The following is a 26436-nucleotide window of genomic DNA, read 5'->3' on the forward strand; positions in this document are numbered from 1 at the left end:
TAGCAGAAAGGCAGGTGTTGAGTGTAATGTGCAATCGACGGGAAAGACAGCTTTTATGTTTACTGTATGCCCGACTGACCCGATGATCTCCTGTTGAGGCTGCAGCTCCCGTTTGAGGCGTGCTTCTCGGCGGGTGTAGGGGAGGATCATTGCTTCTCCATTTTGGTCCAGCCGGAAGCGTAGTGTGGTGTGTAGGATAGCACTTAATTTTTGCAGGAAAGCTGTGCTGGTGCGGAGAAGCTCCTCTGGAGGCAGTAGGACTACCAAAACCAAGACCCCATTAGCAAGGACTTCTGGAACTTTCTTTGCACAGTCCAAGCCATCCCAGCCACACTCCTCTGTGTTGCAGCCCTGGTCGCACTTTCCATCAGCATAGTGGTCGATACAGTAGGCCTCATATATTGGACTGGAGACAACACAAAGAGACGGATCAGCTCAAGTTTTCTCAGGTAAGTATAGAAAAAAGTGGCTGATTAACAGTAGAAGTAAACTCACTTGCAAACTTTCTCCTTGTTCTTGCAGTCAAAGTTGTCATACAAACAGTCAGCGTTGTTGCAGGACTCATCACACTGGCTGTTGTTGAAGACACGCCAGCAGTCTTCACAGCGAGCCCACGGGTTCACCGCTAGAGAACAGTCACCACCATCCCAGCGACAAAGGAATGTGTTGCATTCCTTGTCGCAAACACCATCATTGGCTTTGCCATGACAATCCGCAAGAGGGCATGAGGGTGTTGGGGGCTCAATGGCTCGTCCGCCCTGCTCGCAGCGTTTACCAGTAAACCCACTGGGACACTGGCAGTGGAAGTATGGAAAGCTGGTCTCTTCAGTGCACAGCCCTCCATTCCGGCAGGGCTGAGAGGAGCAGCCTTCTTTACTGTGATGCTGACACTGGGGCCCGCCATAACCTTGCAGGCAGCTGCAACGCGCTCCCCTTGTGGTAAGTGCACAGCTGCCTCCATTGTAGCATGACAGCTCCCGACAGGACATGCTCCTTTCACAATTTGGCCCAGTGTAACCCTAAAAATAGGCACCATTTATGTACTTAGATGATACACTTTTAATACACAAATTAGTAAAGCTACAATGCACAAACTACAATATGAAATTAACTGTTTAAGTCTTAAGTGTGTACACTTACAAGTTGACACGTGCAGGTGTATCCCAGTGGAGAGGTGCTAGACACGGAACAGACTCCTCCGCTCTGACAAGGCTGAGACTCACACACACTGAACCTGTTCTGACACCTCCGGCCTGTGAAGCCAGGTTTGCAGACACATTGATAGTCATTGGGCAACTGGATACAGTCAAGACTGTTGGAGGGACTGCAGGGGCTGGAGAGACATTCATTTATGTCTCCCTCACATCTTTCTCCTGTGAACCCAGGGGGACAGTTGCAGCGGTATCCACCCACTCTGTCCACGCAGGTGCCATTGTTCAGACACTTAGGAGGAGCACCGCGCAGCCTCAGAGGTGGAGCACAGTCATCTTCATTGATCTCACAGAGAACACCTTTAAAACAAGAGGATTATTAGATACTGCAATATATGTATTATATTACACTCCCATGTGGTGAAATCTTCTCAGTAATTAAGACTGGTTTCTGTTGAATATGTGCTTGCATACCCAGTGTGCCAGGGGGGCAGGAGCAGATGTAATGTCCCACTAGATCAATGCACGTGCCACCGTTCTGGCAAGGGTGAGACTGGCACTCATTGATCTCTATCTCGCAGTTCTGTCCAGTAAAGCCTGGCATGCACTGTAATGACATGTAGATGACAATGACGTTATCTCAACAATTGCGACAAAGCAGCGCGTGTACACAAGAGTCACTGAAATCTGACAGAAAAGCACATAATATTGACAAAGCAATATACTCACGTCGCACTGGTAACCTCCAACAAATCCCCTGCAGGTGGCGCCATTGCGACAAGGTTTATCTTCGCAGTGGTCTACTTGGCTTTCGCAATAGCTTCCGGTGTAGTCAGGCGGACACTTACAATAGTGGGTATTGCCAGTGTTGACACAGTGACCATTGTGGTGGCATAGCTCATCAGTCTGGATGCCTGATTATAAAGATGTGAACTGTCATTACTCAACACAAACACAGAAAGAGAGGTCAAATGTCATTTATTAGCCACATACCTCTCTGGCGAGCAGCTGTCTCACAAGAGACCCTGGGGATGTCACAAAAGCGTCCAGACCAGCCGTTAGTACAGTCACAAATGAAGGAAGCATCCTTTTGCCGGCAGCGTCCTCCGTTTTGGCAGGGGGATGAGCGTCTGCACCAGTCAACTGGTGTCTGTGTAGGCAAGAGGGAAATGGAAAAACTGTCAGCATGTATTAGTCTAAAAACATAAAAGTTTGAAGACTCTGTGGGTGTCTTTGAGTATGTGTGTACCTGGCAGCGGTTGCCAGTGTAGCCCTTGGGGCAGGAGCAACGGAATGATGCCAGGGCATCTTGACAGATGCCTCCGTTGAGGCAGGGCTGAGAGTCACACTCATTGACTTCGTATTGGCAGTGGGAGCCAGTGAAGCCTGAGCGGCAGGTACAGGAGTAGCCGTTGATTTTATCTGTGCATGTTCCTCCATTAAAACATGAGCTGTGGACAAGTGAACATATGGACTTTAATTTCCAAGTTGTATTGACATATGCAGTACGTATATACATGTTTCTATGAGCGGGTTGAGAAATCACAATGTGATATATCTCCTTGACTCAAACACACACCTTTCAGTACAATCGGGGATGTTGGTTTCGCAGTGGATGCCAGAAAAACCAGGCCTACAAGTACAGGTGTATGAGTTAACATAGTCTGTGCATGTGCCTCCATTTTTGCAGGGGGAGCTCTGGCATTCATTGATCTCTAGAGCACAGCGGGGCCCAGTGAAGCCTGCAAGGCAGCTACAGTGGAAGGAGTTCACACCATCTGTGCAGGAACCTCCACTCAGACATGGATCTAATGGCACAAAAGGAGAGTTTGGTCAAATACATTACATAGTACATGGATCTTGTATAGTGTTTGACAGCAACAGCCAATTATGGAAGCTCAGCATGCTATGTTGATGTGGCCACTCACTTGGAGAACAGTCATTGATGTCTGTTTCACATGTCAGCCCAGTAAACCCAGCTCTGCAGGAGCACACAAAGCCTCCAAGTGTGTTGGTGCATGTCCCACGATTCTTGCAGGGGTTTGAGATGCATTCATTGACATCTATGTTACACAACTGACCTGAGTAATGCAAAAGAGGGGTACAACAAGGTTAAACTCAAGATCATAAGCAGTAAGATTTTCTGCAAGCTCCCACACAGATTATTTCATAAAAGATGAGGGGGAAGTAGATATTAAGTACAAAATAAGCTCACCTTGCCACCCTGACTGGCAGTTACACTGATAGCCCAGGTAGTCTGGTGTGTGTGTGCAGATGGCATGATTGGCACAGGGATTAGGGGAGCAAGGGGTGAGGACCTCAGCACAAGTAGGCCCACTGTAAGGAAGCTCACACAGGCAGGTGAAACTTGCTACACCGTCCACACAAGTACCCTTGTTCAGACAGGGACTGGATGCACATTCGTTGATGTTCACCTGGCAGAGGTTACCTGTCAGGAGGGCAGAGGGAACATTAACACATATTACAGAGCAGAATTTTGATGCGCCTGAGACTTGGCCTCACACTAATGAATGTGTTTGCACATTTTTTACATGCCACTAGGGGGAGGTAGACGATTGTCATTCAGGAGGAGGAAAATGACGGAGGACATGGTCAGAATCTTTTAGACTAACAGATGTCTACAAAGTCTAGAAGATACCCAGTTACTGTGTCTTTTATTACTGCATGTGCTACTCTGTTTGTACTGTATTTTTTTTTTATATTGAGGTGTGTTGTGCCACTAAACCACCCTCTTACCTCTGAAACCTTGGCGGCACTTGCAGGTGAAGCCATTGAGCTGGTCGATGCATGTCCCAGCATTCTGGCAGGGACTTGGCAAACAGTCGTTCCTGTCCAGGTCACAGTTCTTCCCCACCCATCCGGGCTCACAGTCACAGCGGTAACTGGAAATACAGGAGTACAGTCAGCAATTCTTAAGTTCTAGAAGTGAACATAAAATGAACTGATATGCAAGTTGAAACCTGTAGGATTAGTAATATGTTACGCCACTTTAAACTGTGTCAAAGTTTGTAACAGTCCATACCCGTTGATGTCATCCCTGCATGAGCCGTGGACACACGGGCTGCTGCCACACTCGTCCACCTGGGAGTAACAGTAAGGGGGCTTAAAGCCCTCTGGACACTGGCAGTGAAATCCATTCTCTTCATCCACACAGGTTCCCCCATTTCTACAGGGGCTAGATGCACACTCATCTATCTCCACATTACACTTGGGACCTGGTGAGAGAGATGTTAGACACAATCAGAAGTGCGTTTGTCAACATTTTACAATCAGGATTGATTTTTTCATTTCAAATTTGTGCTTTTATTTTCAGAGGGCCTTACCAGTGAAGCCAGGTTTGCAAACACAGTCATAACGGTTGATGCCATCTTTGCAGATGCCGTAATCACATGGGTTACTGGCGCAATCATCAAAGTTTATTTCACAGTTTGTGCCTGTAAACATATTAACAAGGCAGAGAAGATGCTTCAGCACAGAAAATGTCAATAAAAATTATACGGTAATAGGATATGTCTGTTTCATATCATTATCACCCTCAATAGAAACATCATTTGCAGATGTGTGAGCGCACAACAAGATTCAGCCTGTAGCTGCAGTAAATCTACTGTTAATGATAGCTTGCTTAATTTTTTAAAGAATAAATTCAAATGTTTGAATCAACAAGGCTTGAGTATGTGATTTTGGAGTTATTCCCTTTACCTGACGTTCCATGTTGGCACTGGCAAATGTACTTGTTAACCAGGTCCACACATTTGCCCCCATTCTGACAAGGGTTGCTGTGGCACTCATTGAGCTGGTTCTCACAGCGATAGCCTGTGTAGCCAGCATCACAGTTACAGGTGTAGCTGGCAATACCGTCAATGCATGTACCATGGTGGCATGGGTCGGGCTGACAATTGTTGATATTACTCTCGCAGAGTGTCCCTTCATAACCTACAGAGGGGGGGAAAAAGCATAAATGGAGATTGATGTTAATACATTCATCTGGTCAGCTGCAAAATGAATAAAAATAAAAGCTATTTTCATTCTAATCTCCATTTGTTTTAAATTTTTTCCATGCATGGCCATTTTAGTCTAATTTTCTTTTTTTCCACACATAACTTATTTCACTGAACTTCCTCTGTCCGTTCCCACTTTTTCTTTTTAAAAGCGTCTACAGCTTTGGGCTCTGATTACTGTGGTTTCCATGTCGACAGTGTCTGTGTGTTGGACAAGTAAGTGTTGGTTTGTGTGGTATGTGTGTAAAGTAGTGCTGAGTTGGGCAAAGCAGTAAAGAAGGGCCCTACACAGGCCTCCCAGTCCTGCTTTTGTTCTCAGTGGCGGAGGGAACAATAGACTGCGCCACGTCAAACAGGGCCACTTCACTCAACAGAAGGGGCCCACAAACACAGGGAATACCAAGCAGCTGGCCACTGAAACAATGAAGCAGGCTCCTCCATAGGCTAAAGTCCAAACAAACATGTTAAATATCAACGTCAGTTCATACATGCACCCTTTGTGACAAACTTTACTGTAGCTCACTGTATCTGGGCTTGTTTTCAAATATGGACATGTGTGGATGTGAAGGAATGAAGGTTAAGATGCAGCATAAGGTGGTGTGTGGGGGTTTAACAGATGAACAGATGTCGGGGTGATGACCAAGGCTCCTTTCTTGGCAACTGTTGGTCTTTATTGACCCCATGATCCTGAGAGCCGACGAGGGAAAGAGGGGGATTAGGGGCCTCAAGTCAGTCTGCTTGGCCAGCAGACATCCAGAGGAATAGCTGACCCCCCAAAACACTGAACACTTAACAAAGACCAAACAAGTGGTTAAGGCTCATCTGCTCTTCTGCCTGGGAAGGCATTTCGAGCGGTGCACTCTCTAACAAGCTATCCACTGACAACTAATAGGTACAGAAGCTCTTACCTTCAGCACAGCGGCACTCAAACCCATTGGGCCGGTCGTAGCACTTTGCTCCATTCTGGCAGGGAGTGCTGGCGCACTCATCTATGTCGATCTGACACATGGTGCCAGTAAACCCTGGGACATGCAAACAGAGAGGTGAAGGGTCAGAAAGACGGTCCAGTGGAAGGGTCCATGCTCAGGTCAGAGGGCAGTTCTGTCTGTTCTTAGAAGGGCAGAGGTCTTTGGCTAGGTTAGTGACGTCTGGCTAAGGTTGGGTTTGAGAGTGTCTCGACTGGTTAAGGACATGTCATCTGTGTACTTGGACCAGCGCTAAGATGACCACTACAAAATGCAATGGAAAGCCTGTGACCTTGATAATGTTTTTGAGGAGAGACTTACAATATAGTGTATACAAGTTGGATCTGAACATATAAGATTATTGCTATCAGCTGGTATGAAATATCTGGGCGGCAAAATGCAACTTTTACAGTCTCAACTCACTTAAGTGTATGGAACATTTCGGTGTCTGTGCAATGCCTACTCCACACTGGAATTTCTGGACTGTGTGATTTATAAAATAATATGTCATGTTTGGAGAAACAGCATAATTTAACACCAATAATAATAATATTAATAATGATAACAATAATAATAATAATAAGATCTCAAATCTACTGGCTTGAAAAGCTTGAGAAACTGAACAGGCTTGAAATCAGTGGGCACCGTGCCCAGACAGGGGTGAATTGGTGCATTGGTAGCACACTGCTCAGTTGATTAACAGTGTCAGGATGGTCTGTGTGTTGGTGCTTGGGCTGCTAAAGGGGGGGGGATAGAGGAGACGGTGGGATTGTTTTCTCTTTCCTGCATCAGCTCCACCGGCTCAATAGCTAGATGGGGGGTGGAGAGGGGACGTCTGTCCCAGATGTAAATTGAGGACCTGGAAAAGAATCTCATTAGCAGGACTGCTGTTCCCCACCACCACCAGGGCAGGATGAGGGAGACTGCTGTCCCTTCCACATTCCACAGAGGAGGGGAGCGGGGGTCACAATAGTGTCTTTGTTCAGGCAGGAGGAGAGGATAGGCAGCCTTTCGGGCCTGCCTTTTTTATATGAGTGGTGGCTCTAAACACCAGCAGGCAGAAGTAGCAACGCTGACCCTCCCTCCTCTGATTCTGGGGACATTTAAACTTTGGCTACCCGTTCTCACTGCTGCTGTCACTGAGTTGGAGTTGTTAACAGTGGTAGAAATTAACACAGGAAAAAGAAATTAAAGGGCTTACCTGGCTGGCAGGTGCATGTGAAGCCATTGACCATGTCCCGACAGATGCCATCATTCACACATGGGTTGCTCTCACAGTCATCTACATCAACCTCACAGTAAGTCCCCATGTAGCCTGGAGGACAGAAGTTTAAACTGAATTAACATATGTTTTTGCAGTTAAATCAGACTCACTATGTTCGTTTTTTATGTACGGGTTTGTCAGTTCAAGCCAACATGGTGTGGATGTAATTGTGTGTAGTCTTTGCTTTGGGGAAAGGATCTGTGGGAAACTTTTCTCTCATGGGAGGCCTCAGAGTTTTTGCCATTGCTGAACCACATGATGGATCCCTAGAGCATCCCCAGTGTTCCCACTCTATGACCTGGAATCACCACACCCTACTGTCCACTGAGCATTACCCCTCCCTGGGTCAGGATCCCATTCAACAGGTGCATGTTATACATTCTGCGTTAGCAAACTATGGAGAGTTCCTTCATTGAGGTGAAACAGAGTGTGGATCTGAGTGCTGGGGGAGAGGCTAGCGTGGAATCAGAAATAATCACCAGCTCCGCATGAGTTTGCCAGGCTGGCTGATGATGAGGAGGGAGAAGAGGAAGGGCCCGTCTCTGGAAATGAAGGGGGAGGGGGAGAGGCTCTGGGAAAAGGCCTCTTTCCCTCTCTGTGTGTATGAGGGGTGCAAAGTGGAGCACAGAGGGGCCCTATTGTTCCGCTCCATTCCCACCACTCTACTACTCATTAGTATTCACAGCACACTCCTCCCCCTAACTGCTCGCCCTCTCTCACATACAGTCCTATAGACCCGACTCCCAGCTCTAATTTGTATAGTTCCCAAAACCCCAGGATGCATGTAGGACTGTGCGTGAGAGTTTCACTGTGTTTTTGTCACTGAGTGTCCAAACCATCACTTAGTCCAAACTAATACCCTGTCTGGCTGGCTGTATAGTGCACTGAGAGTAGAGCCGTGCTTCCATACACCTAACATCAATGGGAATGCATTACATAACAGTCTACACCAGCAGTCAGCATGACAGAACTGTAGATGATGCTTCAGCAACTTTAAATAATATATGGTTCTACACTGCTATTGATTTTGGGCTGTCTTGAGAAGGTGACATCAGGTTGAACTGAGTTGTTCTGTATTTTTTTTTTTGGGCCGTGCTGAAATACATACCTGGCATGCAGATGCAGGTGAACTCTCCGATGCGGTCCAGGCAGGTGGCATCATTCTGGCAAGGCATTGACAGGCATTCGTTGATGTCAATCTCACATCGTGGACCAGCATATCCCCGGCCGCACTGACACTGGAAGGAGCCCTCTGTGTTCACACATTTCCCAAAATGCTCACACGGGTTGGCACCTGCGGGTAAAAAGCTGGGTGTCAGTATGTGAAACAAAGAAAAGACAAAGCGATAAGCATGTGACCACACTACTGACAGACTTTAATAAAGCTGATTTACCAATTGAACACTCATCCATGTCCTGGTTGCAGGCACCTCCTACAAAACCAGCAGGACAGGTGCAAATGGCGCGGCCATTAAGGGGGTTGGTGTCGCACACTGCACCCTCATTGCAGGGGTTACTCACACATGCATCATCAAGGTGGCACAGCAAACCTGTGGAGACGAAAGAAAACACATGTCAGTTATTAACCATTTGGCAGCCAGAATTAATACACCTTTTCCACAAAATTAGCTCTGGTGTGTGAACTGGTTCAATTCAGGATTCTTTGAACCTTGGTCCTAACAAGTGAACCATCTCCTGTTTTGACCAGTCTCGAGCTGAATCATTGCAATCAAGGATGTGTCATCAACAGAGGGCATTGAACAATTCATGATGTACAAACAATAGTAGCAAGATGGCGGATTGCATTGATAACCTTTGAGCTCTAATCCTGTTATTACAGATATTTGTTTTTATCCACAAAACAAGCATGGACTATTAATGATAAGAAGACATAGCAGACTATTACTTGCAAGACTCTATCCTCTCTTTCCAACCTGTGGAACACTCAATGATGTCGTCATGTTTTGCACTCCAGGTCAAGGAAAATCTGCTTTTTTTTTGTCCGAGCAAGGAACCAACTTTTTGGATTTCCAACCAATTTATTTGTCTGTCAAATACTCCGAACGAAGAGGGGTTAAAGAGGGCCACATTGGACAAACCCACTTACCGGTCTTTCCAACTGGGCATTCGCAGAAGAAGGATGCTACACGATCATGGCAGGTGGCCCCATTGAAGCAAACAGCTATTGCGCAGTCATCAATGTTCTCACTGCAGTCATCTCCAGTCCAACCATTAACGCAGACACAGGTATGACCACCAATGGTGTTGAAGCAAGTACCCCCATTATGGCAGGCGTTTGGCTGCATGAGACACTCATTGACATCCTCTGCGCAGTATTGCCCTGGAGTGGTTAGATGACATATTAGCTCACAAACACTCAGCATGTCTCTTTCAAATGTGATGTAAATAGAGCTTTACCTGTCCATTCTGGTGGACACTGGCAATTGTAGGTGTTGACACCATCCACACATATTCCTCCATTCATACACTTGTGACCTGGACAGTCATCCACGTTGTTCTCACAGTTGTGTCCCTCAAACCCTGAGACAGTTGGAGAGAGACAAGAGTTATGATACACACACTAACTGAGAGTTTATTAAACATTCAGTGGTTCCTGCTCTGGACACTAAGCATCTCTATTCATAACTCTGAGTTGTATTTCCCACACTAGAGGAGGTGAGGGGCAACATGGGCAGTAAAAAGGTTCAGAGGGTGTCTGATTGTTTACATCTTCTCATGATGGTTCCCACACGGTGCCCGCGACAGCCGTGACTCTTGCCTGCTTCAGAGGTCCGCGCTCCCTGCAGTGTTTGCTTGTTTTATAATCTCTCACAGTTTCAATGACTTCCTCTCTGGCAAGAGACATTTCCTGTCAGATCCCCAGTGGGAAACCAGAAGGCCCATAAAGTAAATTCCTTCTGTTGTGAAAAAGGCAGAGTGGAGTAGAGTGACGGCGGGCTGCCTCTTCAAACTCTCCCACCATCCCGTCTCCCATCAGTAGCTATTAATAGCAGACAGGAAGCTGACCTGAGAGAGTGGAGTAAATCCCACTACTAATAGCTACGTCATCAGGCTGGGAAAATCTGTATGTCTGTAGCACCATGCTGAGGGCCTGGGAGAACAGCAGGGTCGGCACACTAACTCTGATGTGTGTGTGTTATTACGCTGAAGAGCCATCTACCTGGTAAGCAAGCACACTCATAGGAATGGTCGCTGGTCTGTCGACAGGTGCCCCCATTAAGGCACTGAGATGGGGCACAGGGAAGCGTGGACACCTCACACGTGCGCCCGCTGTATCCAGGTTGACACTGGCAGCGGAAGGACCCATGGGTGTTAATGCAGAGGCCACCGTTGAGGCACACGCCAGGCTTGCGGCACTCATCAATGTCATTGCGGCAGTTCTTTCCCTGGAAGCCAGGTGGGCAGGAGCAGTTGTAGTGGTTATTCCAATTGGCACAACGGGCCCCATTGGCACAGGGACTTGTGGCACAGGCATCAATGAGGGAACAGTCTTGGCCTGGAGATTAAACGGTGAATTGTGTTCAGTTAAAATTGGAACTTTCAATCTCACATCTCAGATCTGATCTTTCTGATGAACATGAATTCTGACAGATGTACCTCTGAACCCTCTCTGGCACACACAGGTGTATTGTGGGATACCATTGACCACCTGGCTCTTGCAAGCTGCTCCATTCAGACATGGCGATCGATGACAGGGATCCAGGTGCTGACAGAGAGGACCGATGAATCCAGGACGGCATCTGGACAAACAAATTCACACACACATTAGGATGTCTTTGTCATATAGGTCATAGGTCAAAAGAAGTCACAAGATGACAAGGTATTTAAGACAGAGCAGTGGCACTCAAACTCCAGAGTAACCCAATTCCCATCATGTTCTAGGTTTGGCAATCAGGGCTTCAATGACATCTTGGCAAGGCTTGCTGCCTTGACTCATATGTTGGCTTAAGTAAAGCTTCTGGGCCCTGGTTTGAATTTGTATTAACACAGCTTACCCCATAAGTGCATGCAATACATGGTTCAAGGAGTGAGACACACATACACACTCACAAACAAATTAAAACATGAACATGGAGGAAGGCCATCTTTCAGCGTCTTATAGGCTTCAAAAGGCACATTCTCTGTTATTTCCAGCTGGAAAGCCTCAGTTTCTCCATGTCAGCGAACATTCTTCCACTGTTACAGTTTTTCCGCACCTCAGCTCTTGTTTCTGTTCTCGTATATATGAAAAAGACCACACCCAGAAACAGCAGTCTGGAAACTTGACAATTGCCAACAAATACTGACATGAGAAAATCGAGAACTAAATTCAGCACGCATGAACTGAATAAGAGAAGCAGCTGTGGTATGTGAATGAAACAACACATCCTCCTTCCAGCGACTGTGTTCTGATAGAACAGAACATTATCTTGATGAAATATTAATGTCTTGTCAGGACACAAAGTATTTTTGACAAGTTTTTCAGTCATCCATCTCAAACACGTCTGACTAAACAGACAGCTTTCTTTTCACTCGTGCTGTATGTGTGTAATGAGACCCCCGTATTTTTACACTACAAGTATATTTTCTTGTGTTCCAAGCGCATAACTACAATGATTGTGTATTTGGGCTCGCAGCTGACCTACACTCAGTACTGTGTAGACACAGGTGGAAGATGCTCCTGTTGCTCTGCTAACGTGCTGTTTCCACTACGCGGGCTGTGTAGACATTGTGTAAGCCTGACCTAAACCTGCTCCACTGAGAAGCTGAGATAAACATATAAACAGGGCTTCCTACTGTAACTCTCTGCAGAGATCCTTTGGGAGTTTAGACAGAGTTTGGACTGACTAAGGAGTCCAGTATGAGCTGGTAACTCTACACCCACAGTGGAGCCCCTGGCCGAGGACAGGCCCCCTCTTCAAACAGGCTGTTTGATGCTGATGACAGGGCAGTGACGGCTGGGTTTTGGCCCGCCCTTGGGCTCTGTCTTTTCTTTCACTGGAGAGGAACCCCTGGGCAAGATCAACAATGGGGTTTCATCTATTCTCTTTTACAGGAGCATCACCACGACACTGGTGTTAGTTCATCCTTTACTTTTTGTTTTGCCCTCCCCCTGTAATAAAGTATAACAAAGACAAAAACAATTATGTGGCTCCTGCCTCTGGCTAGAAGATTGAAGCTGCTCCAGGTAGGGATAGGAAGGATGAACTGATCCACAACTAGATTTTCATTGTAAGTGCTTGCTTTTTTTCTGGCTGTTCTGCTCTACTTCAGACAAACCGGAGACTACTTTGGCCCCCCCCCCCAGTTGAACAAAGATAATAGTGAATTGGAGGAGCCACAGGCACACAGACACATCCACAAGAATGTGCATACACACAGGAACAGTGCAGAAAACAATCAAATGACTCTAAAGTAATATTTTGTTGGACGATAAAAATGAATCATGTATCTAAGCATAACAACTATAAATGCCGTAAGGAATGAAGATTTTTCCCATGACGAATATAATATATTAATACACTGAAACTTGGTGTGGAAGTCAGCAACACTCAAGCACCAGCGTTGTGAGAGTTATTCAGACAGTTATTACAGCAACTCTTCCATCTCCTAAAGCCCCCCTGAACGCCAGCTTGCCCCCGCCCTCACAGCCTCCTCCTCTCATGTGCTGAGGGGTCAAATGTCAGAGGTCCCCCGTCTAATTGTGATGATAATGTCACTCAGGCTGCAGGGAGCGGGGTGGGGCTGCTCTGCAGGAGAGAATGTCTTTAGAAGGTGGAATTGCTGGAGAGGGCGACGAAGAGGAGGAGAGAGTGGTCTAGTCCGGCAAGAATGTCATGTCATATTTCCTGTAATCCCTCGTCCCTTGCTATGAAAACACTGCACTCACTCCGAATGCACGATCTCTGTTGCCCTGGCAACCTCACAGACGAACAAGCAAGCCTGACATCCAACCAAACACCCCTCCCCATCCCCCACCCCTTGGTCCCCATGGCTATTTGTCATGGCTTGGCTGGGTTTATTTAGAGGCAAATTAACTATGTCTGGAATCTTGGGTGTCACTAAAAAATGAAACACAAATGTGGCACAAAGAGGCCTTTGAAAGGGCCGAGGAAGAAAGTTTTACTTATAGAGCCGAAAAATACAGCGCAGACTGACAGTCAAATTCTTCTGGAGCCTCTCTAAACTGTGGGCATTTGACTGCTCATGAAAGCCAAAGAGCTATAGTCTTAACAGGCTGTTGTTCTCCAAAGACTGTCATGATTCTGCGGACAGAGAATAACTTACAAATCATTCCAGGAAGTATTGTCCAAGTGCATGCTGATGTTGCTCTACAGAGACTTAAACACCATGTATTTGGAATCAAGTGTGCTCAGCTATGATAAAGAAGTGTATTAGTGTTTAATTTGTGTGTATAAGTGTACATATGTGCATGTGTGGGTGGGTATGTAAGAATGGCGATAGTAGTTATGTCTGATAAATTATTTGTCCTCCCTCACAAATGCACACTTAACTGAGCAGCCAAAACACATTCTTTTGTCTAGACCTGACTCATTGCCAACATGCTACTCCCATAACACACAAATCAGAGCGCTATCAGTGCGGAGACTGTGAGAGACATGCAACTTTGTCCCAGTGCACCTGAGAGTCTCCTTATCAGGCTCTTTACAACCTTGTGGATTCCACTAGCTCTGGGAACAGCAGGGCAGGAACTGTGCCATCGTCTGGGCCCAGCCTTATTTGTGGCGGATGTGGACGGCAGGTGCAGGCTGCTGTTGTGCAATGGGCCCCTGAGTCATATTTAGTGAGTGTCGACTTCTGACCTCTGAGGAAGAGCGTGCAGCAGATGACGAGGGAGGTCTTTGAGTGCAGCGGAGGGATGGCCAGAATGTGTAATCTCCCCGCGTCAACCCATTTGATGACTTTTGTCAGCTGCAGCCCCGGCACCATGCATCTGTCCACATCTGTCAGCACACCTCTGGGTGTCTGGCATCAACCTCTTGTGCCAGATTTTAAGCCAAAACAACTGCAGTGTTTTGCTCATGGGAAAAGCCCAGTAACCAACATACACACTCATACACACTGGCCATTTCGCAACACTCAAGAGATATGGAGGCTGTTCACAAACACATGCATTAACAGTCTTTACACACTTTAGAGATCGTTACACGGAGGCACCACTGCAACAAAGCAAACACATGCAACAATCACTACACGCCCAAACACAAAGAAATGAAACTTACAACCAGCCTCAGCCTTTGAGGAAGGGTAGTATCGTGAACCCATACAAGAGAAGATCCACAGAGAAAGTAATAAAAGAAGGAGGAAAGAGATGGCAATGGTTAAACATTTAATTAAGAAGAAATTAAAGTGCAAATGACCTCAAAACATTTCTGTAATTTAAAAAAATGACATTCCAACAGTGCACCGTGATTTCTTAGTTGTTCTACGTCAAGCATGAGGATCATCTGACTAAAACTTTGATTTATGCCACTGAGTTCTGTCACCTATACTTGTGTAACACAATGCCAGTTTTCCTGCTTTCTGGGTCACTGAAGCAGGGTAACCTGAGCTCATCCTCTCCTATACAATAGCAGCTTCTCTGCCAGAGGTCAGAGGGCGGCTCACCTGTGAACAAAGAGGCTGTAATCTCTGCCACGGTTCATACACACAGTCATGCTCCACAAAGTAACAAGTATAAAGGAGTCTTCTTATCTCAGAGGGCATTTCCTAAAGCTAATGGAGAGGAAGAGCAACAACAACAGAACTACCATCTTTTGACTTAGGGCAGGATTTTAACTTTGTACAGGAGGAGCTAATCAATGTTTTACGAATTCTTTTGAGGCAAAGAAATATTATAATCTTTGGGAAAAGTCATATAACAGTGTCTCTTTCTCTCAACACAGACCTCTTTCCCTCACCCCCTCCTCTCTACAAGCAAGTAGGAACCAGCTCCCCTTCTTTATGCGAGTCCATACTGACACCACACTGCCAACAGGAGCCCATCCACACCCCCCCCTCCTTCCAACAGCCTCTTCTGCTCTGCTCTCCCCAGCTTGGCTCTCCCTTTCTCAGCAAAGAGCCAGATTGGGGGTTGGGGAGTGTTTTGTGGCCCAAATAAAAGAGCTAAAGTAGTCAGAACTCCTTTGTATGAAAGTGCTGGGGGGGGGGGGCACTGACCCAAACAGCTAGTCTTTCAGGCCTGGGCTTACACGGACCAACAGGCCTGGGCTGTAGCCTGGCAACAGTAACCCATGGTGAGAGGGAGCCAGAGTGAGAAAAAGGGGGTGTTCGGAGACAGGGTTTCGTAAGGACAGTTGGGGCACTTCAGAGGATCGATCCCCTTCGTATGCAGGTAGCACTGAGCGCCATGCGAGACCAATTCAGTCTGGTAATTAAGTACTATCATGTCTAAAAAGGATGCGTGTTTCACAGTTTAAAGTGCAAAGTTTGTTTCAACAGTTGTGCTTAGACACACAATGGAGGTATTGAAATCTTCAGAGGGAGATTTCCAGAGCACCCCCAGAGCATGAATATTAAACATGTGAACATAGGGACATTTAACTTTCTCTTGAGGAAAAGCAATAATGAATCTGACCACAAAGCTAGGAGAGGCCGTCGGTGCGTCCTTCTCACCTACGATATGCCCTCTGCGCTCACATTTCCATGTATAAGACTATAAATCTAGAATGCCAAGAAAATGTCTGGCATTTCCTTGGCAGTGGGGACTGCACAGATCTTCTGCAGCAAGAGAATGAAAATGTACTCTTGTTGCTAAGTGCTCAGTAATGCTGCTATAGAAAGGCTCAGACAAGAGCTTGCAGTTTTTATACTTTTAGTCCATGTACTATCCCGACAAATTTGCCTCAAGTGTCAACATATTTTTTGTAAGAATACTCCCTGACATTTTTCAAATAACAACGCGTTTGCCCATAACCACATTGCATGAATCCCAGGGTCGAGGTCTCTCAAAGCATTCTCTTCACTGAACTAAACCACAAAAAACCCCACCCAACCACCTAAACTGAACCAGATTCTGCTGTACTTTGAAACTGAAATCTAAAAGACCCCATCCCCAACCTATGATGAATGAACTACAATGCTTTGGCCAAAGTTTTGTTTCACATTAACAGTAAAAACATGACGTGACAAAAGGATATCTTAGACTCTCTAATGGCCTGTAGTGCTATTCATTTCACAGCAAACATTTGCTGCACAATTAAAGTGGATTACACAGAACTGCAACTGATAAACCACACTTCAGTTTAATAATGTTGACTGAAACTGTTCCACTGATTTACCAGCACAGACTCTCACATGCTTATAGACCTGAAAGAATGAGAATTGTTGATGGTGCACTGGCAAAGGTTCCTAATGATAAGCTTCTGAACACTAGAAAAACAGCCAGAGAATGTCTATTATCTCAACAGCTGTCAGCCAAGAAAGTGCAATAGATGTTAAGGAAGAATGTGGGCCACTCATACCTAATTAAACATTTTATAAACCGACGACAAATTACAATAATGTAGCATGTTTTTTGAATTATCATTTGAGTCCAAAAACCTCTGATTTATCTTAAATTAAGGAAAAGGTAAACACTGAAATCAAGATGTCTGTGGAAAATGTGCTTAGTGGAAAAGTGAATGCCTTTTCCTGAATCATTTAATGATGGACCCATCCCTTCCTCTCCTAAAAGGGAGGGAGAAGCGAGGGAAATTTTGCTGGCGGACCTCAGTCATTCCAATCAGGCCTGCCTGAATGTCTCTTCAGAAGTCATCTTTTACTGGATAAGACCAAACAGCCAGGGGATGAGACTTCAGAGGCAGGCTTATCCCTACATAAGCATGTGGTTCAGACATACATTCACTCTAAAAAGAATAATAAGTCACAAATCCCTACTGGATGTTCCTGTGCCAGTTTACAATAATGGCAAACCTGACATTAATTAGCACACAGGGTTCGTTTCCTGGGTACGTGTGACGCGCGAGTAAGCAAACAGTTTTTCATTTCCACGAACTACTAACAATTTCAGCATAATGCGCCATATGAGGAGGATGAAAATGAGGCAAAAGATGAGAAAGTTGAGGAGCGTGGAGACCCCGGTGCACTGAGTAAGCTGCTTAAGCTTCTCTGATAAGACAGGATGTGCGTAGCAGGGAGGTCAGAAGGCACCACTTCCTGTGATGGGGCCTGGGAACCACAGCTCCCAGTCTAAAGTCATGACCCATAGAGAAGAAGGGATAACAAACCCAACTCTTCGTCCCTACGCTGGTGTAACCTCCTGCCTCAGATAGTACTCATCTCGTCGTATACGTTTTCATATTGGTTAAATTCAAACCACTGGGTCTGTATTTAACGTGTTAGTATTCCTGTATAATTAGACGACAATGGCTCCATCTGCCTGTCAGGGCAGCGTGAGTGATATGGGCTATATGTTGCCTCACAAAATCGCAAAGTAACTAATTGCAAATCAAACAAGTCATTCCAAACATCCCATTTTCATTGAGGCTAGGCTGACAGTATTGTTAAAGGCATTCCTGAAGGGGCTACCAGGGTGAATGGATGGGAGGTATGGACAATAACCTGAAAGCACCAGAGGGACAGGAGGAATCTTAGTAAGCATTCCTTTCTAATCCACCATAAAGATGCCAAAGAAAACACTAGCCCTGAGGTGCTCTGAACTAAGCCAACAATATAATCTGTCTCTTTGCTACGGTCCACCAGTAAATATGTGCTTTGGCATGTGTGTACATTTCCACTTTTTAGTGAATTGTGTTGCTCAAAGATGCATTTTGTGTGTGTGTGTGTGCATGTAAATTGACTTGTACGTGGCACATTTCACATTTAGGTTGTACCCTTCCATGAAAAAATTGTATTTGTCCTTGTTGAACAAAAGGAGAAAGAATATGTGTCTCTTCTCTTCAAACACATGTAAAGTTCTTGCTATTTTTAAAAAGTGAAATAAAGCAGGCGGACGCAAGCTTTTTACTTGTGAAACAGCACCCCACACTCGCTGGACAGTCTGCTCCCCATCAAAGTCAAAGATGTCCTCTTTCATCATGTTCTAAGAGGCAGGGAGTTGCAGGGTCATATCAAAACACTCACAATTTATATGCTAACTTTGCTACTGAGGCCAAGGGCAAAGCATTTATAACATAAAGGCGACCACTGTATCCATCGATGGGCCTCACACAGCGGAGAAGCCCCACATTTATTTCCTTTCAGCTTAGAGGATCTAAGAGGAAAGAGGTGGTCGTAATCTGCGATCTGCCACTGTGTTGAGAGACAGAGGCAGAGGATGAGCCGCCGGAGCTGGGACAACATGCAGAGAGAGAAAGAGTGGACCGGGTTGCCGCTGCTGCACTGTGAGAGAGGCAACATGTGCTAGAGGGACCGCGAGCTACCGGCTTCATTCCTCCACGAGCTTGTCTCTCACAGTATGGGGGCGGCTGACTGCTCAATGGCAGCACCTGGCCCTATGCTTCCCCTTTGTCAAGATCTGACTTCACTGGATTACCATCACAACATCCACCAGCTGTCCTCTACGCAGCCCACCCCCTCCCCACACTCCCTCCCTCCTACCCAGCCTCCCTCTACCCGTTCCCTACCCCCAGTCCGATCCCTCCAGCTGGATCCTCTCTGAATGACACCCTCTCAATCTGCCTAATTATCTCTCCTCCAGTCATGCTGCTGTGGCCCTCTCAAGGCAGCACATTCTGCTCACAGGGCGGAGCTGAGGGGCCAAAGGCTCTTCAACTGGACTTCCTGACTGCTCACCTAGTAGGCCGCACTCTCTGTGACACCATCAGCTCTTCACTGTCAAGTTCAAAACTCTATGACACTGCAAGATCATAGCAAGAATACTTCAAAATACTCATTGTGCGTTAAGTGTGTCAGGTATATAAAACCTCACATTAGAAAATGGGTTAGTACTGAATCTTTGCCATGTTGAGCAGTGCCATTTAGGACTTAGTAAAGGCTGGATCGCAGAGCTGGTGTATCTGAGCAACTTTATCTCTGGAACAGACATGCAGAGCTTCAAAATCTCAGCTGCATGCTGTGCTTATCTGCAGCCCTCAAACAAAGTCAACTGATTTGAGAGGGAAGGACTGTCACTCACTTTGGGGTTGAATTAGCACCCAACAGTTCTTGCTGCAGTATGTTTAAAAAAACAAAAAAACTTTGTAAATTACTTTTACACTTTGGGTTTATGTTTTGGGGTTGAAGAGTGTTACATTCTCCTTTGGTAAAAGCCAAACTTCCACCAGTACGTGTATCAATATGAACACGTTTGCAGACTCAGATACAGACGATTGATGGTTAAAGTGCTTTGAAGTCAATGTGAATCACCTTCATTAAACTTGTTCTACCTGTCCGTATTATACCATTTCTCGTACAAGCCCATGTATGACATGAATTCTGAGCTCAACAGAAGCTGACTCACATCGGATTATTGGTCGTAGGTAAATACTGGATCTCCCTATCCACACAAAACCCTGGTTTACAACTGCGGTTGCATGTAGTCACTGCAGTGTTTGCACAGTGGAGTTTCAAATTGGCACATAACTGAGCAGATGAGTTCGTGGAACTTTTCTCTATATATTTGATCACTTTAAGTGAATGCAATCAGTCATGTTCAACCATCTTTGTAGGTCTGGAGCAGGCTGAAATGATAAACTTATTCAGACTGAAAGCATTTAACTGCTTTTACTGGGTAACTGAAAGAGGTGAAATGGGCATCGAAGTGTGTTCACTTGAACATTTTACTACTGTCTGCAACCTTTACTAAGTCACCTGAGGAGGATGTCAGCACACTACAAGGCACATAGTGAAACTAACAAGACAAAGAACTTTGTGATGTATTGCATGTTAAAGCTATAATGTGGTATCATAGTTGTGTTTGCCAACAAGACAGAGGATACATTGGTATTTGGGACAGTAACAATGGTAGCTGCCATACACTCTGTATTATTGTCACTTGAGAAGCTACTTGCCGTAAGAAAAATTAAATAACCAAGTGGCTGGACAACAAACAGGAACAGGTGATCATTCTCTATGCAGAACAATGTGTGTGGTTGTGTGGAACAGTAGTGATTTCAAGCAAGTTTTCTTCTGGTTCTCCAAATTCCTTTCAAATGCCAAAACATGTATCTGTATCTGCATTTTGTTTCTGTCTTTCTACTCCGTATTGGCTTCACTTTGCCGTGGCCTTTCTTCTCTCCCTCTCTATGCCCTGTTCTGATGGTGCCAGGTTACAGGCAGGTATCTGGTAGAAGAAAGGATCTTTTCTGCTGTTCTGGATCTCCTGTTTCTGTGGGCTCCCAGGGGAAGGGGTGGGGTGGCTCCACTACTCACCTCTGTGTAGGACTGGTCTGACCACTCTCATGAGTCCACGCTCCGCTCCACTGCTCTACCCTGCTATGGGACTCTTTCTACACTGTGTGGTATGACATTTAATGTCCCCTTCCATTAGAAATGCTTTCCCTTTGCACTTTAAGCACTTCTTTTTCTTGGCACTGACCCAGCACAGTGATTACACATGGCCCACTCCTACATCCCTGACATACTGTATGTACACATACTTTACATGTACACAGCACAAATGGCTAAAGGAGCACAAAAGAGGAATGGATGGTGTCTTCCAAAACACATTCAATCTGAAGATTAATATTTAAGCTAGGCGAAACATTGTGTTCATTTTCCCCCGTGGAACAGACATGCTATTTCTGTGTGATGTTGAAATAAAGGATTTGATCAGAAAAACGATGTTGGATATGCTGAAAAGAGATCTGGTGGCATGAAATTGCACATTGACTCACTTAATGACACTCACCCATCTTGGCTCCAGCTAATGATTGAAAAAATGTGGGTGGTGGTTACTTGTTCCACATGCAGTCGAGTTACACATTGGCAAGTGTGCAGTGGCGACTCATGCCAGAGATCACTTTAGAGAACAATGTAGTTACTTTTTTTTTGTTTAAGGAAATATATATGTGAAAAGATATTTGCCTTGTGTTTACTTGTGAGGAGTGCATTCCTGTTATGTGCTCACCTTTGACCCCTGCTCTACTAGAATTGCTTGTCCACTCCAATAAAATAATAAATGTACTGTTTTGGAGGGAAGCAGCTGGCAACCAAGGAGTTTTTTGTTCTATCAATGACTGTATCCCCTCCATCTTAAACACTCAGGCATGTTTCCTCAGCTAAAGGGTTCTTAAAAAGGACAAATGACCCCCGGGCTAGACACTGTAGGCTATTTCACTTGACTATTGTAAAAGGTTCCCACACAACCCCCCTCACCAATTTGAAAAACAAAAGCCTCATCACTGTCAAAAGATGTGAGAGCTCAAAAATGCCCAAAGCAGGCAGGAAACAAAGACGATTCATCAAAAAAAGAAAAAAAAAAGTTTTTAAAGCCTTGAAAGTAACTCACATTTCAACGAGAGTAAAAAAAAACTGTGAAAAACACAGAAGGGAAACTTTACTAATGCTGTGATGCATGTATGACAAAGCTCTTTAACAGGTGCATAAGATGAGTGTGGCGGTCAAACTTGTTGAGGCTTGCTGCGTAGGCCTACCCAACATGCCCTGTCTTTCACCACCTTTATGTGAATGTTGCAAATAAACAGCAAACAGGAAACAGGGTGAGCACAAAATTCACACCATTGTTTAAGAGTATCAGACTGGAAATCAATCTTTCCTCTGAACCTTTGAAGAAGCAACTGACAAATAACAGCCTGTGTAAATCAATTCACACGCAAGGCCTACACTTATGGCTTGAATGCCATTCAAAAGCTGAGTTTATGAGGTATTGCGGCAGGAGAAAACTCAAATATCTTCCACTTACATGCACCGAGAGGATGAATCTATGCATGTCCCTCCATTTTCACAAGGTCTGTATTTATCCACGCAACGGAACCCTGTGGAAATTGGAGAAATTTGTTAGAGAACCACACAGCTGACACATAACTTCATGTCATCCACTTTAGCCATAAGGGGAACATGTAATCCTACAGGTGATAAATCCCAGCAAAACTGTGTAGATACATGATATCTTTCTAAACTCTCTGTCAAGTATCATGGAGGTACTCAAAATGATGTGAAAGTCACAGATTCAGATTCCAAGCAGAGATTAGCAGGCCTTTGCCACTTCTTGCAGACACACCCGCACGTTTTTTGTTTACTTTGTCAAAAGCAGATAAACTTGTGTGTTTCCTTGGAAGAGATACATGCTGACATGATGAGACTGGGACTGCTTGGAAGCAAGTGTGTAGGCTTTAATTCATCATATCTGAGTCATTGCTCAGCCGCTTCCAAGGGGGGAAAAAAAATCAGTTGTTTAAAAGGTCTTTGTTCAGAAAGGGAGGGGGCAACTCCGGCTCATCACCCACTGCTTCAGCTTAAACAAATCTTCTCACTAGACCCCCACATGCTATCATACATTTTTGGGAAACTTATCACATTAAGCATCATTGCAAAAGCCCAGGCTCCACAGCCAAACTTTCAAAGTGCTGCTGATGTTCCTGGAAACACCTCTACACTTCGGGTTTTGTGCGCAGCGCTCATCAGACCTCTCCAACAGAGGGAAGCCGACCACTGCACGATCAGATGGAATTTGCAGAAAGATAAATTTTCCACATGCAGTAGTGTGAGATTTATTTGTTTATTTATTTTTTCCCACAAAAGCAATTGAGTGATATTTTGACATAAGCGTGCAAACTTCTTTGGTGTCTGTTACGATTATCTGGTACGGTTCAATTAAGCTGTTCCAAACTTTGTAGACTATCTGTAACTCAAACTACTGATAAACTTCAAAATAAAATACAAATAAAAAGTAATAAATCCGTTAAGCACACAAACATGTACACACATTGGTAGCTTTGGTCAAGAGGAACCCCAGTTTTATTTGTAACCGTACCTTGGAGCTACAGTTGTCCGGACATGTCCAGTCTACCACCGGTTACACACTTACTAATATCAAATAATTATTTTGACTCACCTTCGCAAATATGTATCAACAATAAAAATGACAAAATAATCCATGGAATATTCCCTTCCATTTCGGTGGAAAAGTTTCCAGCGTTTCAAGTTGGGCTTTCAGTAGAAATACATCCTTTAAAAAGTTCACATGAAAATACAGGCTCCAAAAGTGATGGGGAATTTTTCATAAAGTCAGCCGGAACGTGGAGCGTTAGGTCCCAATCCCGTATTATCCTCCGCAGCTCGGCCACGGCTGCTGTGATTCTCGGTTAGCCTCCTAACTTTTGAAAAAGTTTTGCTTCCCGATGTGTCCCAGCGTCTGAGATTACTCCGCCTCCTGCTCCCTATCTCCTCCTCCTCCTCCTCCACACTCCTCCCCCTCCTCCTCTTTCTCTCCCTGCACGAGATAGTCCGTGCGCAGAGCTTCCCAACATTGGGTCCTACTGGGAATTTTACGCACTGACACCGCAACACACACACACACACACACACACACACACCAAAACTCCCTAAAAACTGAAAGAATGGATGCAGAACAAAACAAAGTACAGTTGGGGCAGTCATGCAATTCTAGACAAAATCTACCAACACAAATGGATACTTTGCCGAGACAATTAAAAAGCCAATTCTATCATAACACAATTAGCAGATTCGACAGAGAAAAAACCCAACCTTTCTCTGTCTCTTGTCTCAGAATCTGAACTGAACAACTGTTGATTTCTGTGGGTCATTTTACAGCCACAGAGCCAAATTACACACTTTGGAAAAGTAATTATTGGGACTCTGAAGACATATTTTAAGAGAAATAAAGACAGACCTAACATAGCTGCAATCGACAACAAACAAAGAGTAATAACTGTCTGGAAAAATCTTAATCATGTTGATTTGTGTCTCTTTTCTGCAAATCCTGAACCCCAGAACACCCGTTTTGATACAAACACAAGGACTCTGGAGGTTGTACTCACTCATTTTGATGTTTGTGGGTCATTTTAAAGCCACGTAGAGTTACAAATTACTTTGGAAAAGTAATTATTGGAAATGTGAAAGCATATTTTAAAAGAAATAAAGATAGATCTAGCATAGGTGCATGTGACAGTACACTTAGGAACACTTAAAAAGAATAATAACTGTCTGGAAAACTCTTATACATCTTAATTCGTGACTCTTTTCTGCAAATCCTGAACCACAGATCACCTGTAAAGATACAAACACTGAGACTCTGGAGGTTGTATCCTATGTACTCACTCATTTTGATGTGGTGGTTATTTGTATGTTGGCAATATAACTAAGAGAACTCTGCACTCAAAGAGTTTTAAATATCAAAATGCAAGCCGCTGCACTGTGAAATGCACCGGCACAAAGATAATTGCTTAGAATCAAATATTTACACTACTTTTGAATGTGTAAGTAAAGAAAACAAACTTACACTCCTAGATTATGTCTATAACTAAGTAGCTTCTGTGTTAGTAAGGCGGCGCGTTCGAATAAGTCCAGCCCTGTGCAGACTTTTTTGTTTGTGTGTTTACAGTTGATGAATTGCTGATAAAGAAGAGAGTGAATTGTGTTTACATGAGAGTGCAGACATTCCTGTTATCCCCACAGCCCATGTACTGGGCTGCAGTCCTGCTGTCTCAGCCTGCACCTCCTCAGCCTATGGTAGTGGACTCATTTTCTGCAGCCGGCGTATAGTGCCTCGGTTGTTCTGCGGCACAGAGCGGAGCCGGTCGCTTACAGAGACAATAGCCTTGATTTGAATCATAAAAGGAGTCCGGCATTATGACACAGTTTCTCTCTGCAGGGGAGGGCAGCACACTAATATTCAAGCACACTGCCCCAACACTGCCGTCTCCCCCTCTCCATCACACTATTCCTGGTCCTGGCCTTGAATAAATTACAGGCATGGGTAGGGCCATGAATGTAGCAGGCTGGTTTGGAGTGAAGTTCGTTAGTGCGTGTGACGTCATCTATAGGGGTCAGTGAAAAGAGCTTGTTAGGCCTCACAGACACCTGCTTCATTTGGCACCCACCATGTGATGAAAGTTGGGCAGTGCAAAGTTTTCAATAGCTGGATTCAGTGTTTTGTGCACAATGACATGATTACTTAGTCCTGTATTCTTCATTAGCACTTGGATACTACTGAAACTGATTGCAAATCCTCTTTAAAATCTCACCCAGTCCTACTGTCGTAACGCAGGCTTGTATCCAAGATGATAATGCGCGCATGTGTTTCTGACCGTGTCTCCAGCTGCAAGTGAAAACTAGATAGAGACAAGGGGGAGGGTGTAATACAGTTTAAGTATTACAAGTAGGTGTAGTAAGCAGTGTTTTTGTGTTTTCATCTGGCTGTGAAATATCTCTTTCACCCCCTGGGGATGTGATAGATGCACTCCCAGATCACTCTGGCAGGTGTTGGCAGTATTTTGACTGGCTTCCAGTTGGAGGAGGTCCCAGCGAGAGATTTCTCAGTGTGCTCAGGGACAGACAGTTGTATTTGCAGTATGTTGCTATCCAGGCAAAGTCTACAAATGCCTCATGTGCCTTGTTTTTCTGAAGAACATGCGGCCCTGATCATTTTATGAATAACAATGACTGGCTTCTTCTTGTCAGACAATATTTTCAAACAAAAATATCAGAAGTCGAGGCAGCTATCAGTCAGCACCTTAATCTAACAAAACTGCTCAGAGATTAAAGGTCCAGTGTGTAGGACTTATTGAATATGATATCATAAGTTTGTTTTCTAGAGTGTGTAATCCCCCGGAAATAAGAATTGTGTTTTCATTTCCTTAGAATGAGCCCTTTATATCTACATAGTGGGGCAGGCTCTTGTCCACAGAGTCCACCGTGTTGCACTGCCATGTTCAACAGTAGCCAAGAACAGATATACCAAACAGTGGCTCTAGATATGGTTAGCAGCCCCTTAGCCACAAGCCAAACAGTGCTGGAAAAACACTGATTTTTAACATGAAACTGCTTTATTCTGTGTTTTTACTGGTTTTAATCACCAAATCCATTTGTTTTGGAGAGGAGGAGACCTCAGCAGATAATTTGTCTCCCGG

At 44.9% G+C, this 26436-nt stretch overlaps 1 protein-coding gene across 1 annotated transcript in view; it reads right to left on the bottom strand.

Annotated features, from left to right (window-relative positions):
• Nucleotides 1-23675, bottom strand: part of notch3 (notch receptor 3) — a 30794-nt gene extending 7119 nt beyond the window's left edge. The window contains exons 1-24 of the mRNA XM_049561785.1: nt 23400-23675; nt 22248-22320; nt 11018-11160; nt 10581-10916; nt 9818-9940; nt 9507-9740; nt 8794-8949; nt 8508-8693; nt 7337-7450; nt 6079-6192; nt 4872-5105; nt 4496-4606; nt 4195-4387; nt 3909-4054; nt 3367-3600; nt 3080-3232; nt 2731-2959; nt 2401-2602; nt 2145-2301; nt 1881-2065; nt 1626-1758; nt 1141-1511; nt 496-1019; nt 80-406 (exon numbers count right to left, since the gene is read on the bottom strand). Coding sequence (XP_049417742.1) covers nt 80-406; nt 496-1019; nt 1141-1511; nt 1626-1758; nt 1881-2065; nt 2145-2301; nt 2401-2602; nt 2731-2959; nt 3080-3232; nt 3367-3600; nt 3909-4054; nt 4195-4387; nt 4496-4606; nt 4872-5105; nt 6079-6192; nt 7337-7450; nt 8508-8693; nt 8794-8949; nt 9507-9740; nt 9818-9940; nt 10581-10916; nt 11018-11160; nt 22248-22320; nt 23400-23460 — 4739 coding nt within the window. The 5' untranslated portion in view covers nt 23461-23675. The remainder of the gene's footprint in view (nt 1-79; nt 407-495; nt 1020-1140; nt 1512-1625; nt 1759-1880; nt 2066-2144; nt 2302-2400; nt 2603-2730; nt 2960-3079; nt 3233-3366; nt 3601-3908; nt 4055-4194; nt 4388-4495; nt 4607-4871; nt 5106-6078; nt 6193-7336; nt 7451-8507; nt 8694-8793; nt 8950-9506; nt 9741-9817; nt 9941-10580; nt 10917-11017; nt 11161-22247; nt 22321-23399) is intronic.
• Nucleotides 23676-26436: the final 2761 nt, after the last annotated feature.

This window comes from Epinephelus fuscoguttatus, linkage group LG19 (genome assembly GCF_011397635.1).
Source record: "Epinephelus fuscoguttatus linkage group LG19, E.fuscoguttatus.final_Chr_v1".
Taxonomy (NCBI): Eukaryota; Metazoa; Chordata; class Actinopteri; order Perciformes; family Serranidae; genus Epinephelus; species Epinephelus fuscoguttatus.